The sequence below is a fragment of the Staurois parvus genome, unplaced genomic scaffold (assembly GCF_062004578.1).
Source record: "Staurois parvus isolate SC_StPar_1 unplaced genomic scaffold, SC_StPar_1.0 ptg000048l, whole genome shotgun sequence".
In the NCBI taxonomy this organism is placed as follows: domain Eukaryota; kingdom Metazoa; phylum Chordata; class Amphibia; order Anura; family Ranidae; genus Staurois; species Staurois parvus.
This window is the reverse complement of record NW_028317844.1, coordinates 17,898,739-17,921,088: the sequence shown is the minus strand read 5'-3', so window position 1 is coordinate 17,921,088 and position 22,350 is coordinate 17,898,739. Positions and strand designations below refer to the sequence as shown.

General features: G+C 40.8%; 1 protein-coding gene across 2 annotated transcripts in view; it reads left to right on the top strand.

Moving 5' to 3' along the window:
• The window catches only part of FHL5 (four and a half LIM domains 5), a 58,534-nt gene extending 37,733 nt beyond the window's left edge, over nucleotides 1–20,801 (top strand). For both annotated transcript variants that reach the window (XM_089665327.1, XM_089665335.1), the window contains exons 4-6: nucleotides 6,247–6,416; nucleotides 13,463–13,649; nucleotides 17,801–20,801. In XM_089665327.1, coding sequence (XP_089521453.1) covers nucleotides 6,247–6,416; nucleotides 13,463–13,649; nucleotides 17,801–17,952 — 509 coding nt within the window. In that variant the 3' untranslated portion in view covers nucleotides 17,953–20,801. The remainder of the gene's footprint in view (nucleotides 1–6,246; nucleotides 6,417–13,462; nucleotides 13,650–17,800) is intronic.
• Nucleotides 20,802–22,350: the final 1,549 nt, after the last annotated feature.

Sequence of the window (22,350 nt, the reverse complement as noted above, 5' to 3'; positions counted from 1 at the left end):
AAAATAACTTTACCATATTCATTAAAGTGTATGTTGAAAGAAAATTTTAAAAAAAGCACATTTCCCAATGTTTTATCCCTTGAAAGACCCTGCAAGTAATGCAGTTACGAAGTCCTGCTGTGGGCTGACAACACACAGCTTTTTTATGGACTGAGTGGTGTCAGTCCTGCCTAGTTTTCTGGTGCCATACTGCTCAGACCCCCCACTCTCCCACTTCTATAACATAAAGGCTAATCACTCCATAGTCCTTGAAATCAGTTTGAGCAGAATTCTGTGAACGTCAAAGAGATTCAGATGCCAGACACCACTGAAACCCTGAAAGCTGAATTTTTCAAATAAAATATGCCCATTTTTTTGGATAATATGCAAAGAAAAAGTAGCTTTTTAAAAAATATTCTATTTGGCCAGGAGCAATGATTTTTATTTTAAGCGCTGACATTTGCAAAAGAAAACAAAATATTTTAAGTTTGCCATCCTTTTTTAAAGGCCTTAATACTGTATGTATTTTGAGTAAACATAAAAAAACTAAAATAATGTGGTTGCATAAGTGTGCACACCCTCTTATAACTGGGGATGTAACTGTGTTCAGAATTAAGCAATCACCTTCAAAATCATGTTAAATAGGAGTCAGTACACACATGACATCATTTTAAAGTGTCTCTGATTAACCCCAAATAAAGTTCAGCTGTTCTAGTAGGTCTTTTCTTGATAATTTCTTAGTCGCATCCTACAGCAAAAGCCATGGTCAACAGAGAGCTTCCAAAACATCAGAGGGATCTCATTGTTAACAGCTTCCATACTGCCCTATAGCAGAAATACTACTACAGGGCAGCACGAGTGCGCAACATCACGTTTATGTATGTGATTTTGCAGTTCGGGGTAGGGGGCGCACAAGAGTATTACAGACAGGGGAGAGACTGGTATATAAACAATACAGATCTCTCCCCTGTCAGTTCCTGCACACTGCTTTGTATGACCTTGCATCTTACAGTGTAAAGCACACACAGCCCACATAGTAAAACAGCACACCGCACACAGTTAACCCTTTGATGGCCCCACATGTTAACCCCTTACTGCCCAGTGTCATTAGTACAGTGTCAGTGCTTTTTATTACCACTTATTACTGTATTGTTGTCACTGGGGATGTCAGTGACACCAAGGCAGTTCCCCCCAGTGTCAGATTGGCCACCGTAGTCCCCCTATAAGTCACTGATCGCCGCCATTACTAGTAAAAAAAAATTTTTTTGTATATATAGCTCCATTTGTACACACTATAACTTTTGCGAAAACCAATTAATTTCCACGTATTGAGATTTTTTTTAGCAAAGACATGTAGCAAAATACATTTTGTCCTAAATTTATGACGAAATTTAATTGTTTTTACTGGACTTGTGTAATAGCAAAAAGTCAAAAATATTGGGGGTTTTTTTTTTCAAAATTGTCGGTCATTTTTTGTATATAGCGCAAAAGAAAACGCACAGGAGATCAAATACGACTGAAAGAAATCTCTATTTGTGGGAAACAAAGGACATAAATTTCATTTGGGTGCAGCTTTGCATGACTGCTCAATTGTCAGTTAAAGTAACTCAGCGCTGTATTCGTCAGGAAGGGGGGTAAATCCTCTGGAATGCAAGTGGTTAAAAGGTATCAGTCAGGAGAAGGGTACAAAAGAATTTCCAAGCATTAGATGTATCATTGAACACAGTGAAGACAGTCATCATCAAGTGGAGAAAATATGGCGCAACAGTGACATTACCAAGAACTGGACATCCCTCCAAAATTGATGAAAAGACGAGAAGAAAACTGGTCTGGGAGGCTGCCAACCTTGCCTACAGCAACATTAAAGGAGCTGCAGGAATATCTGGCAAGTACTGGCTGTGTGGTACATGTGACAACAATATCCCATATTCTTCATATGTCTGGGCTATGGGGTAGAGTGGCAAGACGGAAGCTCTTTCTTACAAAGAAATACATCCAAACATTTAGCAAAAACACACCTGAAGTTTCCCAAAACCATGTTGGAAAATGTGTTATGGTCTAATGAAACCAAGGTTGAACTTTTTGGCCATAATTCCAAAAGATATGTTTGGTGCAAAAACAACACTACACATCACCAAAAGAACACCATACCCACAGTGAAGCATGGTGGTGGCAGCATCATGCTTTGGATCTGTTTTTCTTCAGCTGGAACTGGGGCCTTAGTCAAGGTAGAGGGAATTATGAACAGTTCCAAATACCAGTCATTAGATGGTAAAAAACCTTCAGGCTTCTGATAGAAAGCTGAACATGAAGAGGAACTTCATCTTTCAGCATGACCATGACCCAAAGCATCCATCTAAATCAAGATAAGGAATGGCTTCATCAGAAGAAGATTAAAGTTTTGGAATGGCCCAGCCAGACCCCAGACTTGCATCCAATCGCAAATCGAAAAATCTCTGGGGTGATCTGAAGAGGGCTGTGCACAGGAGATTCCCTTACAGATTTGGAGTGTTTGCAAGGAAGAGTGGGGAAATATTGCCAAGTCAAGAAGCGCCATGCTGATGGACTCATACCCAAAAAGACTGAGTGCTGGAATAAAATCAAAAGGTGCTTCAACAAAGTATTAGTTTAAGGGTGTGCACACTTATGCAACCATATTATTTTAGTTTTTTATTTTTACTTCCCTACCCCTAAAAGATTTAAGTTTGTTGTTCAACTGAGTGGTACAGCTTATGGTATAGGCTACATTAAAGGTGGAAAAAGTTCTGAAATGATTTCTCTTTGTCTCTTTTTTTACATCACAGAAACCTGACATTTTAAAAGGGGCATATTTTTTATATCCACTGTGTATATATATATATATATATATATATATATATATATATATTACTGTGCAAAAATCATAGGCAAGTGTGAAAAAATGCTGTAGATTAAGAATGCTTTCAGAAATAGAAATGTTAATAGTTTATTATTATCAATTAACAAACTGGAAAGTAAATAATCTGAAGAGAAGTAGACTACCTGCCTAGGAGTCTGGAATAGGGAGGGGACTCCATGCCATCCAGGACAAGAATCTGATATAGATTAAGAGAATTCTCAGGACTAGTCAATTACCAGTAATTTAAACTGTATTTTTTCTTTGTAAATGTCAGTTTTGCTATAGTAGGTTGTATACAGTAACATTCCTATTGACTTCAATAGGGTTCAGATTCAGCACTTGAACTTTCTCTAAGTTTGCAAACTTACCCTAAATTTGTACCATGGGCATTTTGACTCATCACTAATCCATGGAGGTGGTCAACTGTATCAAAGGCAGCGGATAGGACCAAGAGTAAGAGTAAGGAATAGTGACTGTTGGTTTTAGCTGTTAGTAAGTCCTTTGTGAGTTTTAGGAGAGCAGTTTATGTGGAGTGTTGTGGGCAAAATCCAGACTGAAGGGGATCAAGAAGGTTATTGTCAATGAGGTGGCAGCTCAGCTGGTTGAGACTAGATGTTCAAGGAGTTTGGAGGCAAAAGGGAATAAGAAGATGGCTCTTAGGTTGTTAAGATTGGTGGGGTCCATTGAGGTCTTTTTAAGTATGGGGGTTACTAGTGCATGTTGTAGATGGTTGGGGAAGATGCCAGTAGAAAGGGAGAGATTGAAGATATGATTCACAGAGTGTAGGATAGAGCCAGAGGGTGACCATAGTATGTGCGAGGGACCAGAGTCCAGGAGACAGGTGGTTAGGTGGGCATTAGAAAAAAAGTTTAGTGACTTCCTCTGTAGTAGCTGGGTTAAAAAAGGGAAGTATTGATTGCGTTGATGGGGATTGCGTGAGAGGGTGTTAATGAGACTGATAAAATAGGTCTGTTTGGTAGTGTGATGGCAAGAATTGTATTTTTGGAGGGCAGATTTATATGTATTTTGAGGCATTTGGTATTGTCTGTTTACCAGGGTTGTAGTGGTCGGGGCCTGATTCTCTGTGCAGTGGGGGTGGGGGGGAGGGGGGGGCAATGTGTCCAGGGTAGATGACAGTGAACTATTGTAGACAGCAGTGGTCAGGTTGGGGCAGGACAGGGCTGAGATTGTGTCATAGAGATAATCTGTTGCAGAAAAAAACAAGAAAGGGGTTAAGATGGCGAAGGTTTCTATGGGTAACTGTTAGGTAGTTGGAAGCAGGGGCGGACTGACAACTCATGGGGCCCCCGGGCAATAGGGGATCACGGGCCCCTGTGTCCTCACATACAGTCAAAACCACAACCAAAAAAGCCTACGAAACTTACTAGGGGCATCTCATGGGGCCCCCTACTGACCCTGGGCAATCGGGCAGTGCCCGAGAGCCTGAATGGTCAGTCTGCCCCTGGTTGGAAGGCAAGGAGGAAGACAAGGAGAAAGTTAACCTAATAAGGTAGTGATCAGAGAGAGGAAAAAGAATGTTGGTGAGGTTGCAAGGAGTGCATAGGTAGGAGAAGGTCAAGGCAGTTACCATCAGAGTGAGTAGAAGTGTGTGTCCATTGTTTTAAGTCAAAAGTGGAAGTTAGGCTCAGAAGTTTAGAAGTAGCAGTAGTGTTAATATTAACAGGGATGTTGAAGTCACCGAGAATGATTGTGGGAATTTCAGAAGAGAGAAAGTACAGCAGCCAGGCAGAAAAGGCACTAAGGAACCTTGATACCGGTCCAGCAGGCCTAGAGATCACAGTAATTTTTAAAGAAACTGGAGAGAATAGATTAATACAGTGAGCTTCAAATGAGGAGAGGGACAGAGAGGGAGGTGACTGAAGGACCTGAAAAGTGCTTTGAGGGGAAAGCAGGATTCCAGCTCCACCTCCCTTCTGTCCACTAGGAGAGGGAGTCCAGAGAAGGCCACCATCGGAGATGGCAGCAGAAAAGGGAAAGTCAGTTCGTGAAGCCAGGTTTCAGAAATTGCAAGTAGGTTAAAGAAGTTTGTGATAAAAAGGTCATGGACAGAGATGAGTTTGTTACAGACAGAGCAGGCATTCCAAAGGTCACAGGAAAAAGGGAGGCTGGTTCTAGGAAGAGGAGCAATAATAACCAGATTGTGTGGATTGTGGTCGCTGTTAGAGGATAGGGGGTGTCAGGTGTGTTGGTCAAAGGAAAATGATGGCAGCCCAGGATTTGGGGAAATGTTTCCAGATGTTAGGAGAAGCAGAAGGGTGAGAGAGAGATAATATGAGAGTATGACTTATATGTAGGGACATGCCCCAGTGTCCTGGAGGTTTTATTAGTATGTGGGTTCAGAATTAGCAGGAGTATATTTCAGGTACTTATAGAGTGCTGTCAATTTGCACAGTACTTTACATATACATATTGTACATTCACATCAGTCCCTGCCCTCAAGGAGCTAACAATCTAAAGTCCCTAACTGAACATCAACTTAGATCATATCTTCCAATCAGCATATTTGTTATTTTAGTAACCCTATAATTCTTCTTTGGTGTTCCAGAGAGAGAAGCTGAGATGATGACATCGGTAGCACTCTTTGCGTCATCACATGGCGTGTGCAGGGTGCTGTGATGATGTGTTCACAGTATATACTTACAGTATAGATTTTCACAGTATGTCCCCAACCTTGGGGTTGAATGATGCAGGGCGCGGAGGTGATGCACCCACAGTGCATACTTACTGCAGACATATTTACAGTATGCCCTGAGTCTTGGGGTTGATCAATGCTGGACATCATTCAACCCAGAAGAAAGAAGACAACATGTAGTGTAGAGGGGGTACTGACCAGAGAGGAGGTGAGTACCACTGCAATCTTCAACAATCAATATGAAAGACTGAGGACATCTAGTGACTAAAAAGGATTTCTGTGGGGGGACAGATTGAATGTGATATTGCAGCAAACACTGCTGCTGGAGGACATTAAAAAATAGCCCAGATTTGGGTTTTAATTGAGAGCTCTGTAAGATAGCAGCTGATAGTGAAATGAAAGCCTACCATTGTGCTCCAGTACAGTCTACCTATTAAAGACGATTACACGTTGTGTAGCTGTTGATGATTGATTGTTTTGAATCATTTTCCCTGTTGCTGAGCCTATTAGCATCATAAGGAAAGTCCCAAGTCAGCAATGAAATGAAACTAATACTCTTCCTTACTTCCTTTATTGCCAAATAAATTAGAACTACTATAATGGACTATAGGAAATACTTGCTCAAAACCAAGCTATGCTACAATGGTTGTTATAAGAATATATGTCTTTATAGAGAGAATAAAATATTTAATTGTGTACCTTTCTTTTCACATACTTTACATATTTCTTCTTGCAGGTTCTCGTAAAATGGAGTACAAGGGGTGTAGCTGGCATGAAACATGCTTTGTATGTGAAAGTTGTCAGAAGCCCCTAGGAAGCAAGCCGTTTATTCCAAAACAATCCAGTTTATACTGTGTGCAATGTTTTGAAAATCAGTTTGCGAGTCACTGCAAATCTTGCAAAAAGGTAAAAAGTTCAGGAACAATTTAAATATGATCATCATTCAATTCTATCAGACATTGTTTTCTGAAAATGCTCAGATATTACTGAAAGAAAGTGTATGGGGGTAAGACAATAAGCATTTGGGAGAATGGGCAGCACAGTGGCTAAATGGTTATCACTTCCACCTGGCAGTACTAGAGTCGCTGGTTCAAATCCCAACCATGGCACCACCTGCCTGGAGTTTGCATGTTCTCCATGTGACAGTGTGGGTTATCAGAATGAACCCCAAATAAACTCCAAAGACATGCTGGTAGGTTAATTGGCTCCTGTCTAAATTGGCCCTAGTATGTGTATGTATGAATGTGAGTTAGGGACCTTAGATTGTACACCCCTTGAGGGTTAGGGACTGATGTGAATGTACAATATACAGTCAGGTCCATAAATATTGGGATATCGACACAATTCTAACATTTTTGGCTCTATACACTACCACATTGGATTGAAATGAAACAAACAAGATGTGCTTTAACTGCAGACTGTCAGCTTTAATTTGAGGGTATTTACATCCAAATCAGGTGAATGGTGTAGGAATTACAACAGTTTGCATATGTGCCTCCCACTTGTTAAGGGACCAAAAGTAATGGGACAATTGGCTTCTCAGCTGTTCCATGGCCAGGTGTGTGTTATTCCCTCATTATCCCAATAACAATGAGCAGATAAAAGGTCCAGAGTTAATTTCAAGTGTGCTATTTGCATTTGGAATCTGTTGCTGTCAACTCTCAAGATGACAGTCTGCAGTTAAAGCACATCTTGTTTGTTTCATTTCAAATCCATTTTGGTGGTGTATAGAGCCAAAAAATTTAGAATTGTGTCGATGTCCCAATATTTATGGACCTGACTGTATATGTAAAGTGCTGCATAAATTGACAGCGCTATATAAGTACCTGAAATAAATAAATAAATATAGTCTCCTACAGTAACCAATTAGCAGTCTCTAAATGATTAACATTGAAATATGACTGCATGCCAGGGGTCATTGCCATGTACACATCATTGCTACTTTTGACACTGTTAGATGGTTGAATTAAAAAACATAGTCCCAGAAAATATTAAAATGTTGCTTTTTTGTTTAACCTCCTTAGCGGTAATCCCGAGTGTAGCTCGGGGTAAAATTTCTATACCAAGAGTGGTAACCCCGAGCTACACTCAGGCGTTGCTCTGGGGCTCCCTGCAGCACTTACCTTGTCCTTCGCTCCCGCGATGTGTCCCCTGCAGCGTCCCCGGCCATCTCCTCTGGCCGATGCCGGCATCCGGCTTCTGTGTTCTGGTCCCTGTGATGTCGGGACGTATGGGCGCCGGAACCGGTGGGAAATTTGAAATTTTTAAAAATGTAATTTTTGCTGTCATTGCTGTTTCAAAGCATTTCACATATATTTTGTCCCTACTGCTTTGTCCTGTGCCCTGCCTGCATTTTGGCTGTTCTTTCTTCCTGGAAACTTAGAAAAGTCCATGGCGTCCAAAAAGTGTCCCTTTACGTCAAAAGCGGTTTTAGAACAGCGATAGTAAATCAGAACCACTTGCAGAATTGAGTGATAATTATTCATGGGGAAATTTGTCATCAGACACTGAAAACGATTTTGCGACTTTGCTCAGCGATGTGCGAATTTGCCTCTGTATTTCAAATTTCAGTGTTTTTGGTTTGATTATATTATTGAATTAAATGTATTATTATTATTATATTATTTTTTATGATTATTTATTAAATTATAATTTATGATTTTGTGTTTCAAATTTTATCATACCCGGGATGTTTACTAGACTCTTGTTCGTACAGATTTCAGTGAGTTATTCCTAAAAATTACAGCCTACAATAAAAAACTACATATTTCCATGCAAAAAAATGGTACCGCTTTCAGCACACAAAATCGGAAAGAATCATACCGCCAAGGAGGTTAAAAGCTTTGCTGAAATCCAACACATCTCTTCCATTTACATTTGAGAATCAGAACTGTTATAGAAAAAGATAACATGATAACTTTTTTTGCAAAAATTGGTACATTTGTATCTAAGTTATATTAGCATTACTTTTAGATGATTCATTGTATAGTATATTACATTTTTTTCAACTGAAAAATATTTATTGTGTTCTCTTACACTTGTTAATATAACGATGTCACAGCTTTTCTACACCTTGTAAGGCCAGGTTTAAACTGTTGTGCTGACCTATTTCTTTTTTTTTTGGCACCCCAACGGACTAAAGTAATGTACCTGACTGTAGCCTGTTGCAATGCACTACTGTGTGTTGCATTCCCAAAAAAATGTTCAGGTCTAACTTTGGATGCATCAGCAGCACATTCAAGTTGAATGGGCTGCCTTAACATCATACACATAAAAACTCTCCATAATGTGCATGTGTTAACACATTGTACAAGTCTCAACCCCACTTTAATGTGTGTATGGGCATCTTAGAGTATACATCCAACCAGAGGAGGACTGACCATTTGGGAACTCGGGCACTGCCTGAGGCCCGGGGTCAGTAGGGGGCCCCATGAGATGCCCCTGGTACCTTTCATAGGCTTTTTTGGGTGTTATTTGAGTGTGGGCGAGGACACAGGGGCCCCATGATCCCCTATTGCCCAGGGGCCCCATGAGTTGTCAGTCCGCTCCTTCATCCAACCTAATGAAAAAATATTTATTGCATACAGCAACAGGATCTGAAATTTCTTGGCTGTTATGCTTGTGAAAATAGTCCATGGACCATATCACTAATAAAAAACTTTACAAAGAACACGTTAACTGGTGGGCACAGTCTGCAACCTGCTTATCCATGCAAGCTCACGGCATTCCCACATGCTGCAGGAAGAAGGCTAAAATATGGCAAAAAAGAGATTGTGAAGAAATCAACTTGTTTAATAGATTAAAAAACAAATAGTTGCATTTACAGAATTAAAACAAGGTATACAGCGCTTTAGTTTTCAATGTCCAGTTTTTCACTCTAACCATGTAAGTGCGCGCCATCTGCATCTTCTACCTTTGAAGTCATTACAGAGGTGTTTGATTGCCTCCCTACACGGGCGTTTGATGTGAGCCTGCAGGAACTTCAGCCTATTAATTCTGTACCAAATTTTAATTCTCAAAGTGCAACAATTTGTGTTTTAAATGATTAAAGAGGTCATTTCTGTGCAACCCAGTGTGTTCCCTTTTCCACTATGCTTTATAGCTGATCTCAGGCAAAATGGGAAAAAATACCTTTGCAGTAGGGCTACCCTTGCCTAAAGTGCCAGTAAAAAGCATGTTTAGTTATAGTATCTTCCTTGCTCCCGCAGGCTCCTTCTTCAATGTGTCCAGTCTTGCAGCCGCTTCACTTCGGCGCTCTGACTGGTGGTCACAGCTGTGACATTATGATATACTAAGCAGGACCATCAGTCTTGCATTATAAGTGACGATACTGCGGGCTTGTCTACAGGCAGAAGTGTGTGGGAAGGTGAAGGTGGCTTTTAAGGCCTCATTGGCACAGGCGGATTGAACACTCTGCATTGAATTCTGGTGTTTTTGGGTGCCCAGGAGCCACAGGTGCAGTGTCCAGCCCTGCTGCCAGCTGTTTATCAAAATCTATGACCGAGTGAAAAATGACGCTGTGCTAAGCAGTACTGTGGTATAGGACCATATGATTTCAGGGATGTATGCCCTGAATGCAGGAATTCTGCACTCAAAATCTATGTCCCTGAATGCATATGAATGCTTATTTAGAGTATTGCTTGGTACAGCATAAATCCACAGGATACTTCAGTCTGTCATAGATTTTGATAGGCTGGATGCTGTATACAGATGCATCTCAAGCACCTGAAAATGCCAAGAATTGACACTGACAGGTAGGCAATGACTGACCACTTGGAAACTCGGGCACTGCCCGAGGGCCCGGGTCAGTAGGGGGCCCCATGAGATGCCCCTGGTACCTTTTTCATAGGCTTTTTGGAGTTTGGGCAAGGACACAGGGGCCCCATGATCCCCTATTGCCCGGGGGGCCCCATGATTTGTCAGTCCGCCCCTGCTGACAGGCCATGCCACCTATGTGCATATACCTGAAGTAATACTAAATCCAAGACTTTTATATCTATGTTCCATTGGGGAATTTTCTGTCCCAATGGCAGTATTCACCTGAACATAGAAAAATCCACAGACAGCAGAAAAAAACCTGAACATTTTTTTAACCCTTCAATACTCTATCCAAAATTAAAAAAAAAAAGTTTTGCCTTTAGATACACCTTAACCACTTCAAGTCCGGACACTTCTACCCCCTTCCTGTCCAGGCCAATTTTCAGCTTTCAGCGCTATCACACTGAATGACAGTTGCGCGGTCATGCAACACTCTACCCATATGAATTTTTTAGCATTATTTTGAGACAGATAAAGCTTTATTTTGGTGGTATTTATTCACCACTGGGATTTTTATATTTTGTGCTATATAAAAGAAAATGTCAATTTTGCAAATAAATAATATAATATTTCATCATAAATTTTGCCCAAAATTTATTCCGGTGTCTTTTTAGTAAAAAAAAAAACCCAAATTATTTTTTTTAATTTCTTTTTTACATTTTATATATTTTTTTTATATTATTATTTATGTTTTTTTTCTACATACTGTCACCCTAGCAGTATAGTGTCACCATGGTGACACTGTACTACTTGTGGGGGGGTGATGAAGATTTTTTTTTTTTTACACTGATTGCTTTTACACCCATAAAGGCTGTAAAAGCAATCATTTCTCCTTCTCTCTGGCTGCATTCTTGCAGCCATTGAGAACTACTGTGTGAGCTGTGATTGGTCACAGCTTGTCACATGGTACAAGGCTGTTGTGAATAGCCTTGTACCATGTGACCTCTGATCATTCACAGATTTCAGACGTTGTAACCAATGATGTTAGAAGTGACATCTTGCTTACTACTCTGCATGTGATCGCTGATTGGCCAATCAGCGATCACAAGATCGGGACCTCGCCCAGAGGTCCCGTAGGACGATCGGTGTTCGAACACAGCGGGCACTGGATCGCAGTGCTGCGCGCTCCCAGGGAGCGCGCACGGTCCAAAATGTTGGGCGCCGTTTATGAATGGCAACCCACCCCTGGACTGCCACCTTCCAGCCGTTTATATACAGCGGCCGGACAGCAAGTGGTTAAAGATTACTGTCAGGCAGATACAAAGAACATACTTTAAACAATACAGCTCTGTAATCCTTGATACATCATTTTAATGTACAGGCGTACTTCGGTTTACAAACACCTCGGTTAATGTAATTTTTGGTTTACGAATGAAAATCCATTGTAAATAATGGCTCGGTTTACAAATTTTTTTCGCAATACAAACGGATTAATTGATTTTCAATGTATTTACAATTTTTTTTTAATCATGTCCATGTATAATACTATGCCTTTAAAGTGCATTTTATAAAGAGTTTTGAACAGATAAGACTTTTTTTGACTTTTTTCTGACCTCTGGAACAGATTAATTGGTTTTCAATGCATTTACAATTCTTTTTTTAATCATGTCCCTTTATGTCTTTAAAGTGTACTTTATAAAGAGTTTTGAACAGATAAAACTTTTTAAAACTTTTTTCTGGCCTCCGGAACAGATTAATTGGTTTTCAATGCATTTACGAATTAATTTTTAATCATGTCCCTGTACACTATTTATGCCTTTAAAGTGCTCTTTATAAAGAGTTTTGAACCGATAAAACTTTTTTTAACTTTCTTCTGACCTCCAGAACGGATTAATTGGTTTTTAATGCATTCCTATGGGAAACCGTGTTTCGGTTTACAAATTTTTCGCAATACGAAAAGTCCCGCAGAACGTATTAAATTCGTAAACCGAGGTACGCCTGTATTTAAAAAAAAAGGAATGGAAATACCTGAATCTGACCTGGTATATGACTCTTGCAGTCCCTGTATAGCAGGGCTGGAATGTGAGAAGAAGAAGTAGTACAAGGAGTCACTTTGTGCTGGCAAGAAGCATGCTGATAAAAGAAGTGAGCAGCGTGACGGAAAGATGAGTTCATCACTGTACAGCTTCTCCATTCAATGTCCAGTCACAGGCTAGTCTAGGATGACCTGGGTTAGGAAGAGGGTTAAATGATAGAGATGTGCTTCATGTTTGAGTCAAACATCCGAACGGTAAGGGCGTTCGGTGGGCTATTTGCCCGCTGTGCCCCACAATGCACTGTGCCCTGACAGTGCATTGTGATTGGCCAAAGCAATACACCTGACCACAGGTCAGGTGCAATGCTTTGGCCATTCACAGCGCATAATGACTCATAAACAGAGGGTGGCGCCCCCTTGTGACGTGATCATAGTATTTAAGAACAGTCACTCCGGTGCAGCTGTCAGATGGCCGTGAGTCAATGTAGAGAGCAGAGCGTTTTTTTTTTTTCTTTTCTTTTTTAGGTCAGTGGTGGTGGGGGGCATTGTGATTGATATTGGATCTACTTCAGGAAACATTTTTTTTTGTTTTATTTTTAATAAGGGGCTTGTCAAAGACTGTCTCCTATAATTTTTTACTACACTTTTTTCTTTGTGAATGGGCAGCGGTACCGCATACTCATTCACATGGGATGGGGGGTGGGATCTGGGGGCCCCCTTGTTAAATAATTAATAATATAACTTATGGAGTATTTTATTAGCTGAGTGGTATCTTACCGCATACTCAGATGCAGTAAGATACCACTCAGTAAATTTTCCCTGTTCGAAGTTCATGATCAAACTTTCAGTATGTTCAAATGTTCGACCGCAAACCAAACAGGGGGGTGTTTGGCCCATCACTATTGAATGATGCTATCTTTCAGACTGAGGACATTTAGTGACAAAAAGTACTGATGGGGATATATCTGGGTTGGAGCTAAATGTTGAAGAAAAAGCAAAATGGTTTTGCTATTTTATCTTTAAGAGGGAAATTCATTTTTATCGTGGTATATTTGGCAGAAGTTCTGTTTTAAATATATTTCTGTTTGTATTTCTCATTTGATTATCTAAGTGTAGCAAAGCACTGACATGTACCTTTCATTTTTTTTTTTTTAAAAAGGCTATCATCACATCAGGAATTTCTTTCCAAGATCAGCCATGGCACAGTGAATGCTTTGTATGTACAAATTGTAAGAAGAAGCTGGCGGGACAAGAGTTCACAGAGCAAGATGAGGATCCATACTGTTTAGAGTGCTTTGGTAATCTGTATGCCAAAAAGTGTACTGCATGTGCTAAACCTATTACTGGTAAGTTCCATATTGTTTTAGAAAACAGAGATAGAGATTGTGTGCATGTTATTTCATTTCTGTTAAAATACGTGCATTTCTAATTACGTAAAATACATTTGTAACGATAATTTTTACTATTACCTTATAGTAAATGTTGATACTACTTTTACATTAAAAGCTTATTCTTTCATCTTTTTGTTTTGTATTAGATATACAGATTTATAGATCAGCCTGCAGACACTCAATGGTTAATTCTACTTACCATCACTGTTTTAACAACTGTTAAATTCAGATACAAGTCAAACTAGGGGGGGGAGGGGGGCATGGTTTTCAATGCATTGGTAGACTCACAAACTTACTTTGCACTGCGGTGTGAGAAGGAGCAGCAAAGCACAATCGTTGGGGTTGATTTACTAAAGGTAAATAGGCTGTGCACTGCAAGTGCACTGAAAGTGCAGTTGCTCTAGATCTGAAGGGAACATGCAAGGAAAATAAAAGAACAGCATTTTTTCTTGCACTTGATTGGATGAAAGAAATCAGCAGAGCTTCGCCTCATTTCAGAGCTTCCACTCAGATCTAAAGCAACTGCACTTGCAGTGCACAGCCCATTTGCCTTTAGTAAATCAACCCCATTGTGTTAGACTGCAAATCAAAAAGCAGAGCCTGCATATGTAATGACTGAAAATTATAAACATTTATTACATAAAACTTATCTAATTTTCATGCACTGTACAACACTTAAAACAGTTAAAAAGACTACCAGAGGAATTAAAAAAATAGTGTCCAATGTGCCATGCCTCAATTGACAGAACCAACCAGGACAGGGGCTTTTGGAGGGTACTGCAGGCTAGCCTCTTGCCTACTGACCATGGTCCCTGGCAGGGGAGGACTGACAACTCATGGGGCCCTTGGGCAATAGGGGTTCATGGGGCCCCTGTGTCCTTGCCCAAGCTCAAAAAACCTATGAAAAAGGTACCAGGGGCATCTCATGGGGCCCCCTACTGACCACGGGCCCTCGGGCAGTGCCAGAGTTTCCAAATGGTCAGTCCACCCCTGGGCCCTGGTATTTGAGGGGGTTCTGTTCTTTGGGAAGTGTGTGCCTGGAGGCACCTTTTACTTCGGATTCAAGACCATGTGTCCGCAAAACACACAGACTCTGAGAATTGGAGGACCAGTATATAGATTTGGAGTCTCTGTGCCCAAACCACCATTGACAGCTTCAACCCCCCTCCTAGACTCTAAGCAGATGTTAATATAATCAGCTCAAAACAACCTGATGCTTAAGTCCCTTGCTGTAATCTGTTTATCAATGTGCAACGTGTTTATTGATGTGTATTTGTCCCATTGTTAATTGAGTCACCTATTGTTTCTGTCCCTTTGGCTAGTCCTCCTGGAGGTCCCTTCATGATGGGATTAGTCTGGTGTCAACTTTACCTTGTTAACTAATCAGTGTGTGATGTTTATCCCAATGTGTAATATTTGTTTTTATTGTTCATGTGCGGACTGCCCCTATTTCTGAAGTTTATAAAAACCTGTATTTCTGTTCAATAAACAGTTCCAGTTGCACTTAAGCTAGTGTCCTCTAGTCCTTGGGTGCAATGCCCGGCTATAATTTTTTGGTCTTTTGTCCCAGTGGTGAGGGAGCAGTTCTGTGACAAAGGCACGTAAGCAGAGTGACAAATATTGGTGTGGGTGACAGATTCATGTACCTGTTGTAGCCAGGTACATGAATCTGGGGCATGCACCGAGTGTGGAGGTGCACTGAGACCACAGCATTCATACAGAGACACTCCACCCTCACTCCCCTTGTGGTTAAAAATTTGGCAGTGGGTTGACCCTTAGCCAATAGACAGCCCGCTATTGGCTATAGAATCGTCCCACTGTCTTCTGTCAATTAGAAAGTAAGAACAGACCTGATGAGGAACTAGTTTCTCAACTTTCCACTGCAGCATCACTGGTTGTTAGGAGGCTGTTGGCTGTGAAGCCGATGACCTCCTTAACAACCAGTGACAGTGAGAAGGTAGCAGCAGCATATTTGCTGCTGTGCTACACTGTGTACAGGGACTGGCACCCTGCCTTTCTCTGTGCAGCAAGCTAGAGTAGACCTGAATTACTTCCAGTTTTGTTATCTACGAACTAGAGATAATTATTTTTTAATTTAGTGCATTAATAGTGTTACTTTGTAAAAAGTGGTGCATTTAGGAACTACTGTACCTGAATCTGCTGCACATGTCAATAAAATTATCAAAACGGGCAGTAGGGTTTTGTAAATCTGGTGCAAGCCATTTTAAAGGGCCATACTGCAAGAAAACTGTTGGTAGTGTCTTATTGAATTCCCCCATATATATTCTATTTAAACCAGAACATTCATATAAAGAATGATATATTAAATCAACTGGCTTTCCACAGCTGATCACTGTTCTCTGACTGTGAAAACAAGGTGGGAGTGTGTTGTTAAAACCCCAGTAAACCTATATGAATAATAGGTTGGCTGAATATAGGGAGATGTCTCTTTTCTGAATATTTTGGATGTCTCTCTGCTGCATTAGACTGTCTGTTTGACTGTATGAGGGTGTCTCCTTGCTGTATTGGGCTGTCTCTTTGCTGGATATATGGGGATGTCTCACTACTGGATCAGCCATCTCTTTGCTGGATATATGGGGATGTCTCTTTGCTGAATATATGTGGATGTCTTTTTACTAGATATATGGGGGCTGTCTCTTTGCTAGATATATAGGGGGCTGCCACTTTGCTGGATATGGGGGGAGCTATCTATTATTGCTGGATATGGGGGGCTGTCTATTGTGTGCTGGAGGAATCTATTCTTGCTGTAGTGGGTCCATTATTGCTTTTACTTCAATAACAGCTCTAAGGGCTCATGCTAGCCCACCAAATTATACTTGATTTCCTATTCTCTAAAGGGGGCAGTTCTAGGGGTGGCTCTAGGGGCAGAGACAAGTGTGATCTAGGGGAGGGGGGTGAGTTCCTGTAACTTTTCTCTGAGAAAAAAAGCCCTGCTTAGCACAATATTAAACCTGTACATAACAAATGGAATAATATGTCAAGCTGCTGCTTGCAAGGTTACATATTCAGTTCAAGATCAAGAAAAGAGCGGGAAGAACTAAAGTGAAGTTTAGTGAAGGGCAAACAATGCTATGGGTGTAGAAAGCACAACTGTAGTTATCTCTTTTTATTGCATAATGCTTCTCAATATAACTGGAACGAATTGAGAAGAGGGGATGAGTGACTGCTCTGACTCTGCTTCTCTGTGTAAATGACAGTTTGGGCTATTGAGCACTGAAAACAGGCTTCTTCAACAGCAGATAAGGAAAAAAAAAACACAAAATATGGAGTATAAAGCTTTTAGCTGCTGGCTGGATATAAGAATATGTAATATTCATATGAAATATACAAAATGTAGCTAATTTAAATAGAAAACCTGTTCTTGGAGGTTGGGGAAACATGCACACTGGCTTAAAAATTGTTGCTTCTATAGAAGTTTTGCCTGTAGAAGCAGCTCAATGTTATTTTATGTGTCCATGTACATAGGAGGATTAGAGGCATAGTTTAAGCTGAGCATATAGAGGCAGAAAAAAAACCCTTCTGGATTGTGATTGGAGTTTTCTGGCAGAAAAAAATGCTAAACACTCCTAAACACACCTAAAAGTGCACAAAAACGCTCTGTCCGAGCATTTGTTTCTGCCAAGGGAACTGGCATTTTTTTTTAACGCCAGTGTGCATGGAGGCATAGAGATTCTAATTTATATTTATACTTGTAAATCTCTTCTAGTTGGTATAACGGGACCTGTGATTACCATTTAACATTTTTGAAATACTAAAACTTCTTAAGCACATTTCCAGCTGTATCCATCATTGTGGAACTGAACAGAATTAGTACAATGTTATCAACTTGACAACTACTATTAGGCACAGGACACCTCGAATCAGTTCTCGTATGTCTTCCCGTTGTCAGATTCTTTGTGACTCATTCTTCATACTAAAATAGGTACCAAGCAAAATATTGTGCTGGTTGCTACGTGACAGTTAATTCTGGACACATATTGAGATAATGACTTCTTGACAGCATTATATGGACCATGTACTTCGCTAACACTAATGTATCACCTCTCACATTTGCCACAGTAATCTGACATTTCTTTTCATTGCAGGTCAAGGAGGTGGCAAATATATCTCATTTGAGGATTTTCACTGGCACACAGACTGCTTCAGTTGTTCAAAATGCACTGCTTCACTCGTTGGCCAAAAATTTCTCCAAAGGGATAATGGTATACTGTGCCTTGAGTGTGGTCATGATGTATAAATTCATAGATGTTTGATGTGTAGTTTTAAGCTTTTATTAAGCAAATCGCACATAAGCATGCATGTCTACCATGTGGGTCATACCATGTGGGCTTAGTTTTATCACTGGTTGTCTTAAATTATCCACTTAGATATTACAGCATTCCGCACTTACGCAAATTTATTGAAAAGTTCAAAACTGTATAAAATACAACCTTGAAACTTTTAAAACTGTGTCCATAATTACAAAATTGTAAGGTGCTTGAAAAAGCAGCGATCTATATAAATGTTATAATAATGTATCAAGTGTAAAAGAACAAAGAAGTCTTCTGCTTGCTAGTTTTCAGACAGTCAATAGCTTTTTTTAATGCACAGCCAAATTGCCAAATTGCTAATGAATCTATGCCAATGCAAAGTAAAGCAATGTCTCACTTTAATGGCAAGACTTGCAGCAGCTTATACAAAGCATATTTCCCTATGTTTTGTTGTGCTTCTGCAAGTGGGGAAATATACCAAGTACTTTCAACTGTGGAGAAATTGTGACTTAGCCCCCTTCCTCCTACATGATTGGCCATTTAGACACCCAGTATTGTCACATGAGGATAGGGGAGCCCTGTGTAAGCTCCAAGCTGTGACTTTCCTCACTCCCTGTACCTGAATGGAACAGCAGGAAAGACAGATGTAGCACTACTCCCTTAGGAGTCGCTAGAGATTTGGGTCCCCCTATAGTCTTGCACAGCCAGGCAACACACATTTTCCATACAGACTTGCATCCAGGAGACAGTAACCAGTTCTTGAGCTTGTTTTTTGGGGATTTTATTAGGGGAAATTCAACTTGGATGGGGTAAGGGGTGTATGGGATGCCTAAGGGAACAGTAACAGAGGACAAACTTCTTGTAACTATATACAAGCCTTTACATCAAAAAATTATCTTCTTAGAGAGCTATCCAGCATCTCCTGTAGTACCACCCTAGACCCCAGATCCTCCTTTATCTAGCTGCCTGAAAGAATCCCTGGACAGGGGATCCAGTATCTGCTACTTTTAAAAGAAGACAGTCCCAGGTAGTAAGATAATCCAGTTTCCAACTGAAGTGCTTTCTTCTCTTACTGGCCCAGGGGGGTAGGTCTACTCACTCTGTCCTTCTCTCATGCTGCTGGTGGGTTGGTGGCTGCTACCAGGCCTTCTAACTGGACTGCTCCTTCCTTGCTGAATAGGTGGTCCTCCCTGTGGGGGGCAGTGAAGTCTCAAGCTTTCCTCCTCCCAAGATCCTCTGCCTGTAGGTAAGCCCCTCTCTATCTGGGCCCCGTCCCAGGGTCCTGCCCTCCATCTTCCACCTGATTTCTCCTTCTGCTAAGCAGGCTCTGCAACTCTTAAGGGCTGTTCTGGCCCCAAGCCAAACCTCTTGTTGGGATTGGCAAGGATCCCTTGAGAGTGCAGACCAGCCACTCCTCACTCCCTCCCACTTCTTCTAGAATCTTCTCCAAAGTTCTAGTGCAGGGGGAAGTCTCAGAGAGCCTCTCAACTCTGACCGAAATTTGACCCCTCTGACTGTTGCATCAGGGTGCTACTCAGCCTCTGACTGAACTTTAGCTCCCCCTAGCTGACTAGGAGGGTGCTACACAGATATAGGCTTCTGGTGGGATTGACAATAATGTGAACATGTTGCTTTGCTGTGCATAGGCAAAGTACAGGTTTATTTTAAATCCATTAATAAAATTTACTCTAGCCATGCATACCTTTCTAGATAACTGACAACCCAAAGAAGATGAAAGTAATTCTGCAAAAATATATTTACATATATAATTGCTCGTGTCCAGTGGAAGATGCTTGGTGCCATTTGCAAATTGTAGATCCTTACAAAGCATTCTTTAGTCTTCTCTAGATAACTGTAGCAAGATCCTCTTAGTCTTCGGTCACACCACATCCGACTTTGAAACCGTGCAACTTCACTTGATTTTGCACGATTTTAAAGGTGGATGTCAGTCTAACTTCAAGTGGGAGTTTGGAAGACATCTGTGCGACATCATGCACAGATGACAATGTAAGTCGCATGTAAACTTGCAAAACGTAGTGCATGAAATACTTTCGAAATTGGTGCAACACCGACGGAGTTGGAATTGCAGTGAAATGACCGCTTGCAATGGGGACAATAGGGTGTGGCTTGTCATGCGATTTGATAGATAGTCAAATCACACCGGTGTGACCAGGGACTTAGTGATACAAAAAACCTGAGCTTGTCCCAATAGGAACAAAATGTACTTTAATGTAAACATGTCTTGAGGGAAATATAGGGGCTGCCAATGTTGATCCCCTTACAGGAAAGTCTAATATTGCAATCAAATGATAAGCACTTTCAGAAGGAGAGGTCAGCAATGGCAGCCTCCATATTTTTCCACTAAAAGTGTGTAATGACCCAACCAAACGTGATATATAATAAATCCTATCTTGCGATACAAAATTACACATTGAGAGTGTTGCCATGGACTTATAAATCAAAAGCAGTGTAAACGTTCCCAGTTATTGGAACTGATAGATGTTGGTGTTCAGAGCTGATATGAACCAGCGATTATGCCACATTGTAGACTCTACTTTACACACTTATGTTATGTGTTTGTAATGTTTGTAATGTTATCTGATGGGAAAACATGGTAGTAAGTGATGAGAAGGAGATTGGGAAGAGGAAGTGAAAGAGTTGGGCTACAAGAGCTATCATGAAACAGTGACTAATAGCTAGAAAAGCACTAGTAAGTGATGGGACAAGGACTACATCAGATTGGAATCTTTTGAAACATATGTGTTTTTGTTTACTGCACTGTAATATTTTATGTACTTGTATATTAAATATCAATAAAACATGTTATAACAGCAAACCATGCATAAAAATATTATTTTTATACTATTCCATGCTTTGTTTATTACAACTCATTGTGCAGAAAAAAAAGTCTATGTAAACCCAAAACCGTCTTTTTTTTTAAATATTTCTTATAGAGTAGGAAGGGGCTAACACCCCTGTCTTTTTCTGTCTGTGTCCAGCTAGGATATATCTTTCACTTCTTGCCCTGGACACCCAACAGGAAAAGAGAGGAAATCTCTCTTAAAGCGGAGCTTCCCCCAAAAGGGGAAGTTCTGCTTTAAGGGCTGCTCCCCGCTCCCCATTAAGGATTGGCACCTTTGGGGGGCGGGGGGGGGGGGGAGTGGGTACCCAAATTTGACAGGTACCCACTCCCATTTTCAGTCCGATTACCTAGGGGATCGGAAACGGAAGGTGTCCTCCCTCCCTCTTTTCCTGTAGTCTTTTGGGACACGTGACAAGTCCCAGAAGACTACAGGACCATTCTTGAAGCGCAGCGCTTCTTGCGCATGCGCAGTGGGTACCCAGCTGTGAAACCATAAGCTATTACAGCCGGGTGCCCACGCTGAAGATGTCAGCCTCCTGGAATCCAGGAGGATCGGTGAAATGAGCTGCGGGGGACACACCACAGGATGGAGGGACAGGTAAGTGGCTGTTTTTTTAAAAGTCAGCAGCTACAGTTTTTGTAGCTGCTGACTTTTATTTTTTGACAGGTGAGTAGAACTCCGCTTTAAGCAAACAGAATTGTCATATGTCCCAATTTGAGGATTTTCCCTCTGCTCTACTGACAACTCAAAAATGTTGGATGTTCTATCACTTTTTGTCTTTGAGACAAGGGTCACCAGGGAAAATAGAGGGATGAATCTCCATAGCAAGGACACAGACAGCAATGAAAACCTATCAGGCGTACTAACCATTCTCTTCAAAACATGAATTGCATCATTAGGCCAATCCAGTTTAGCATGAAAGACTATCCTCTGGTGACCGATCAACAGGCTCTACAAGCAAGCGATGAAGAAAATGTAATCAGCAACTTGGATCCTTCACAGCAAAAAATCTATTTATTTACTATAGGCAGATGTAATAAAATCCAGGAAACAAACAGATTACATGTTTCAGCCCTCAGGGGTCTTAATTATGGTCCTAACCACCCTTTGTCCAAAACTACAAAACTTTGCCTTTATATACTTTTTAAGTAGCCATTAGAAGACAATATACATAGGCACATAGGCACTAAGGCTACATTCACACTTGAGTGTTTTGTAGCTTGAAGTTCCAAAAAAGCTCAAACTTAAAAAATCAATTGTTCTCTTTGGTGCCTGTTCACACCTGATCCAATGAACAGGCACCATAGAGAACAATTGATTTTTAAAATCTGGGCATTTTTTGAGCTTTGAGCCTCAAGGTAAAAAACGCTCAAGTGTGAATGCAGCCTTAGGATTGTCTAGTGTCCATTCTATATTGCAGGGTTAGGCACCTTAAAGAGGTGGAGATCTACTTAAACAACATGGGAGAAGGCAAAGATCACCAGGCACACTGTCGGCTCTTCACACCTGATTTAAACCTCT